Genomic DNA, 6,628 nt, shown 5'->3' on the forward strand with positions numbered 1-6,628 from the left:
CTACACAAGTCTGAATGATCCATGAGTGAGAGTCAGGTGTGCTGCAGTAACGTCTGAAACCTGCAGGACTGAAGCTCACGAGGACCGGTGTGGAGATCTCTGCTCTAACGGGTTCAAACCTGATGTTTGTGTGAGAAAAGCATCATAACCTGTAGCTCTCTTGCATGTCGGCAGTGCTCAGTGTTTGCAGAACTGTGTTGGAGCATTAAACAGTGCAGACAGCTCTTAGTTATCCCAACCATTTATTCTGGACAGATTATTTCAACCGAAGTGAGGTCTTACATAAAACTTCAGAAAAACAAAAATAAAGTGTAGGAACATAAAAATGAAGGATTGGAGGCTCTGTGCGCCTCAGATGTAAATATGTTTTCCTTTAATAATTTCTCTGTTGATTGGAATGGCCCGTCAGCTCGCTCACAGTTCCCGTTGTGGAAACCCCCCCTCCCTCCGGCTGGAAGGGGAGGGAGGGGGAGAAGGGAGCAAGGAGGTAAAGGGAAGGAGAGACAGAGGGGCAGTAGGTGGAGGGGAGGCGTGTTTCCAGGTTTACATGGCGAACAGGATGAGGAACGCCACCATCAGACAGAAGAGACCCATAGCCTCAGACAGAGCAAAGCCCAGGATGGCGTAGGAGAAGAGCTGCTGCTTCAGGGAGGGGTTCCTGTGGAGGAGGACCAGGAGGAGCACAGTCAGACCAACCAGACATCATAGACATCACAAACTAATTCTCACAGAGTGAAACTTCAGCTCTTCCACAATGTAACACATGTTCTTTCTACCTTGAGGGTTCATTCTATGCAGGATGTTTTATTTATGGAGCGAAACCTGAAACCAGGTTCAGCACCAAACCCCACAACACCAGCATCAGTCTGTAGAACCCCACAAACTAATCCCTCTTTAAATACAAACGGGGAAGGAGAAGGCCAACGATCAGACGCATCCTTAGATAGTTAAACATGTAGGCTCTGTTCTGCACCAGGTCCAGAACACCATCAGCTGTCTGATGAACGTTCAGCAGTGATCAGCCTGATCTCCTTCAGATGAAGCAGTTTCAACATCACAGGTATGATGTCTGTACAGTCGACCTGCTGCTGGCATCAGAGGCTGATGGACTCGGCGCCGCTAACCTGTTCAGTGATTAAAACCTCCTGGAAACTCAACCCAGTCATCAAGTCCATCTCAGAAGGCCCCATCTCTGTAGACCCTACTGCCCCATGCTGTTAAAGCAGCTTGTCCTGGTCAATTAGCTTTGAGTCTCTACGTCAAGTCAAGTTGCTGTTTGCTCCGTTTCAGCAGCTTCGTCTGGTACCGGCCACATCTGCTCATGACTGGACCCAACACACGACAAACTGAACTACATGAACAGTGGCTTTGTTTTGGTGGAACGTCTTCAAGGATCTCAAGCGGGTCCAGCTGCTGCCATTAAACTACGAGGATGAACGTGAGCTGGAGGACTGAGGCTCCTCAGACGGCTTCAACACGTTAACATGCAGATCATCACTCATCCGAGAAAAGGGATTCATTTGTCTAAGTGGTTCTATTCCAGGACACCTGCTGGGATCTGTGCTTTAGGTCCAGAAGTGGAGTCATCATGCTGTGGTGACCAACTCAACACCAGTTAAGAGACCAGACTACATCTTCAGAAGCAGAGCTAGAAAGCCAGTAAGGACAGGACGAGTTGGTACATCTGAGGGCTGCCTCTCACATAACCTCACTCTGCTTCTCACCTTCAGCTTTTAAATCCTCAGACTACTGAAGACTGTAACTGAAGGCATAACTGAAGCACATTAAGGGGACGGTACCGTCCCGGTGCCTCCAGCAACATCAGGGTTCTGAACATCCACGACAGTCTGATAAGAGCATCACAAGCCCTGAGCAGCCTTCAGCGTGCTGTGGGTTCACATGTAAACACATTACCTGGCATAACCAATGATGAGGCTGCCGAACACGGTTCCGATTCCAGCCCCTGAGCCGGCCACGCCCACCGTGGCAGCGCCAGCACCAATAAACTTGGCGGCAGTGTCGATGTCCCGGGAGACGGCGCTGGTCTGGAAGGAGCGGGTCAGGACTGCAGACTGGCTGACTGGCAACAGGGCCTGGAGATGGAGGAACAGCCGGCGGGTTAAACGGAGTGACGAGGGTTAGACGCTGAGCAGAAACACTTAAAGATGTCAGGACTTCATGACCAGCAGGGAACAGCATTAAACAACAGCTTCAGGGTAGAAAGGCCGATACAGTGAGTCAGTGTGCATACATACATGTTCTATGATCATTTATATTTCAGAGAAAGTTCTTCTATAAATCACGGGTCAGATGTTTAGTCCTAATCTGTGCTCCGTTACCTCCCTCAGACCAAACACTAGATGATGTGTTTTAAAGGCAGATATCTCCTTAAAAACAGGCCAGCTTGGAAAATGCTCTTTGTTCAGACGTACTTCAACCAAGCAGCAGCTGCCAGAGCAGAAGAACCAAATGAACCTGTTAGACGGTGGCTCTGAACAACAAGCAGAGTGAAACAACCGTCTCCAGCCGGCTACCGTTTAGAAATTAATTCATTTTATCTCTGACTACTAAGTCAGGCCATTTTTCAGCACGTCTCAGTTTCAAGGTCTTAGTGGGAACTGTTGCACCATCAGTGAGAACCTGAGGCACACGGCGGGCTGTACATCCTAGCCCTAACCCCTAACCTCTAGCCCCTAGCCCCTAACCCCTAACCCTAACCCGTCCTGAGGCTGGACTGACCGTTAACTCTCCTCCACTAGCTCAGAGCTTCTGTGTACAGAGCAAACAGCAGTGTTTCTGCTGACGTGCAGCTCCAGGGCTGCAGCCAGTGGTTATGCTCCACTGTTAACCTGTTGAATATATTTATGATTAAATGAGTTGTTTGGCCTCTAAAATGTCAGAAAACAGTGAACACGGTGCATCTCAGAGCTCACGGTGAACAACCAGCTGAGCGATCCTGTTTACCCTCCACCCAGAGACGCTCAGCATGCCGTCGTAGAGCAGAAACTACATCAGGAAACATCAGTTTAAAAGCTGGACTTGAATCATTTGAACATATTTTCCTTTAAAAAATTAAATTCTCAAACCGATCAATCGATTATCAAAACGGCCGGGCATTGATTCAATAATCTAATCAGCTAGTGGTAGAAGCCTCATCGTGTGGTTTTTAATAAATCTGTGTGGCTACTGTTTGTATTGAAGCAGCCAGGACCGGCCCATGTGTGGCAGGTTCCTAGAGAGCTTCTGGAGGCTCAGACCAAAGGCAGCGGGACACGTTTCCAGAGCCTGAAACCTCCTGCAGAGCGAAGGCGCCGCTGACCGTCAGCTGCAGCTCTTGTTCAGGACGATGTCACATCTCGCTACAGGAATGAGATTCTACTGACAGATGTTCTGGATATCGATCCAACTCAGCCCAGTATTCATTAGGCCTGTTGGTGAGAAAGTGGCTGTGGGACGACTGGAGGACTGACCTGCTGCTCCACTGTGGCTTCAGGTCTGTTGAAGAGGGACACGGAGACTGGCCGGGCGAGGACTCTGGACCCCCCACGCAGCTGCACAGACAGACGGACTGGTTACAAACGGACTCTGGGAAACCGAACAGCAGCTGCACTCTCCACATGAAGCATCTTATTGATTATCTGGCAAAGACTAGCAGAAGAAAGACCTAACACGCTACCTGAGCAGAGATCCAAGTCACTGAGTGCATTAGTGGTTCAACAAAAGCCAGCTGATGCCTAAAGGAGGTAAATGTTGTGGATTGTAAAGAGCCGACACGCAGCCAGACACTGACTGCAGCGTTCTGGCCTTTCAACCAATAAACAGAATATTAACATGAGCAATAATCAGAATGATGCATAAACAAAAGAATTAAGGTGTAAACAAACACTTTGGTCCAGAAATCTGTTGAAAAGTTCTGACTTTAGTCCTTTACTGGTAGTTAACTAAACTAGAGCTTTAGATGCCTGAAAAGAATAAAGCATCCAATGACAGGAAAAAACAAACACTGGAGATATACAGTCGAATGTTTTCTTCACACCTCTGAGGTTTTCTGGGGACTTTGTCAGAAACACTATTCTGACAGATATGAAAACAGGTCAGTGGTCTGTTAAACTTGCAACTCGTTTATTTCTTCTTAATTAAGCAGTTAAATAAAGATGTCAGACTACAGCAGGAAAGTCTGATCAGTGTCTGTAAGTCCTTGTCCTGTTAGCAGAGAGTCAAGTGTAAACAGTAAACTTTGTCCTCCACGGCGGCTCCATGACAGATGCCCAGCATGCTGCAGGGTCAGCTGACACGCCGCGGCCTATCAGAGAGCAGCCAGCACACATGGCTGTCATTCACCGACGACAGGTGGTTAAAATAAGGATGCTAAAAAGCTCAGGCGATCACGAAGCTGCACTATTCTGTCACTGAAATACATCCACAAGATTAAGACTTTGCAGTTAGCTTCTATGTTTGAGCTGTCAGAGGTGAAAACCCACAGTCACAGGTCTACATGTCTGAAGTACCACAGGTGACGTACCACAGCGGGAGAAGTGACAAACTTGGCGCAGGCGTACATGGCTGGAACCTGCAGAGAGAGGGAAAGATTTCAGATTGTAAGGTTCTCATACAAAGTCCAGCAGGCCCAAAACAGACTGAATGTTTACATGAAGCAAAGCTGGAAGTTCATAGTTAGTGAAGGTGCCACAGAGCCACCATCACCTGGCAGGTGTTCGCTCACTGGACAGCCAGCCCGAGACAACGCTGACTGGTCAGAGGATGATGGAGGTGATACTACCAAAGGACAAACTTCACCTTAATGACAGGATGCTAACGATACATTTATCCATTTCTTTAAAGACGTTTGCAGCTTCACTGAGCTCCAGGGAACCAGGTGGACGCTGCAGCTGCTTTTCTCTTGACCTGTGGCTCTGACAGCTGAATAGAAGACAGCTTAGGTCCACAGCTCCGGTACAAAAGGACAGACAGCAACCTTAAATTAATTGTCTGTGCACAAAAGTGAATCCTTCAGAATGAATCAGCTCCACCACACATGTGATGTCTGCCGATAAGAATCCTGGAATAAGCAGAGGTCAAGTCCAGCAACAAGTGACTGAGAAGGTAAACTGGTCTGTTACTCCTGGTTAGTTGTGCCAAGAAGCTAATCCAATTGCAACGACTACAGCAGAAGGATCAGCTCCAGATAAACCGCTGAACATCCACAAGCTGCTGAATGAAGAGCTTCCACTCTCCACCAGGAGACGCCATTAGCAGAGACCTGGAGGACACTAATGCACTCAGGTGCCAACTACATCCAGGATGAAATATAAACACCAGAATTTAATGAACACACCGATACGATATGAGCCCCTGTAAGGCCGGACTGGAGGCTCGCTGGTGCGGCGGTGTCACCTGCTCAGACCTGGGTCTGGCCGTCTGTCCTCGCAGGAGAGGGGGAGCGCCGGAGCTAAGCTAAGTGGCTAAGCTAACCAGCCTGCAGACGTGAAGGTCAAAAATGAGCCGCAGACGGACACACGGGGCCTGGAGAGCGAGTCCAGTGCACCCCCTGCTAAAACAAACCGAGCCGCTCTGTGATGTCCGGACCGGGGCTCCATGACACCGCCAGGCTCCGACAGCAGTGTCCTTGCAGCGGCGGGCTGGCGGAGCGCAGTAGGCCCCGACTGTCAGACATTTTACGTCCAGAGGACCGTCAGAGCAGCTCGGCCGAGCTGAGCCCGGAGTGTGACCCGCTGCCGGCGCCCAGAACACGAGAAGCACAGCGGCTGGCTGAGGCTCCATCTCCGTGTGAATATGGACATTAGCTCCCGTCTGAAGCACATGAATCAGCTTCCAGGACCTCCTGGAGCACCGCATCATTGAATGGCCGACCTAGCATGCTAGCTACCGACTGCTAGCAGCTTTTACAGGCGTCTCCACACAACTCACGCCGACATGTTGAGACGCCAGCAGTAAAATAACTTCAACCTGAGGATGGAGAGAGTGTGGGAAAGAATAAATGCAAATATTACCGGTATGTTACGGCTTTCGGAGGGTCCGCAATTAGCTGCTCTCGCACACAGCGGCAGTCAATGAATGTAGGCAGGGGCAGACTGTCACCTTGTCATTTATAAGCTCAGCGGCTACGTCCTAAACGCCCATTGGCCACAGAGAAGCCTCCTTCACTCACAACTAGCTCGTCGCCATGTTACTTCCGCCTCTCCAGCCTATCAGATAGAGCTTTGTTGAACTACAATGTTTCTAACTGGCCGGGGTGTTCTTGAAGGCGGGACCAGAGGAGCGTTCATTAGTTCTATTGGACAGTATTGCCGGGAACGACCAGTTTACGAGCAGCGACCTTTTAAAGCACATCCAGTGTCCTCTGCAGCTATTGGCTGGCGAGCAGGAAGTCCCTCCTATAAGGAAACATTACGAAAATAAACTAAATAAAGACTTCATTGAGTCACTCTGGGAGAACTCCAACAGTGATTTGAGCTGTAAGTTGGTGATGAAGGTGTTTTTCATGAAAAGGACATGAACGAGAAAAAATAATAATTTTTACAAGAAATAGTTTCTCACTGAGCTACAGTGTGAAATACTGCATATATGCTCACTATGTGATAGTATGTTATGCATTAAAGTCACTGCT

At 48.9% G+C, this 6,628-nt stretch overlaps 1 protein-coding gene across 1 annotated transcript; it reads right to left on the reverse strand.

Annotated features, from left to right (window-relative positions):
- Positions 1-223: 223 nt before the first annotated feature.
- Positions 224-6,094, reverse strand: atp5mc1 (ATP synthase membrane subunit c locus 1). Its single transcript, XM_008292939.1, has 5 exons — positions 6,012-6,094; positions 4,523-4,570; positions 3,471-3,551; positions 1,915-2,093; positions 224-658 (listed from the first exon to the last, which is right to left on the reverse strand). Exons 2-5 carry the CDS (start codon positions 4,559-4,561, stop codon positions 544-546), a joined length of 414 nt encoding a protein of 137 aa, XP_008291161.1. The 5' UTR covers positions 4,562-4,570; positions 6,012-6,094; the 3' UTR covers positions 224-543.
- Positions 6,095-6,628: the final 534 nt, after the last annotated feature.

This window comes from Stegastes partitus, unplaced genomic scaffold, assembly GCF_000690725.1.
Source record: "Stegastes partitus isolate 25-593 unplaced genomic scaffold, Stegastes_partitus-1.0.2 Scaffold847, whole genome shotgun sequence".
Classification (NCBI taxonomy): domain Eukaryota; kingdom Metazoa; phylum Chordata; class Actinopteri; family Pomacentridae; genus Stegastes; species Stegastes partitus.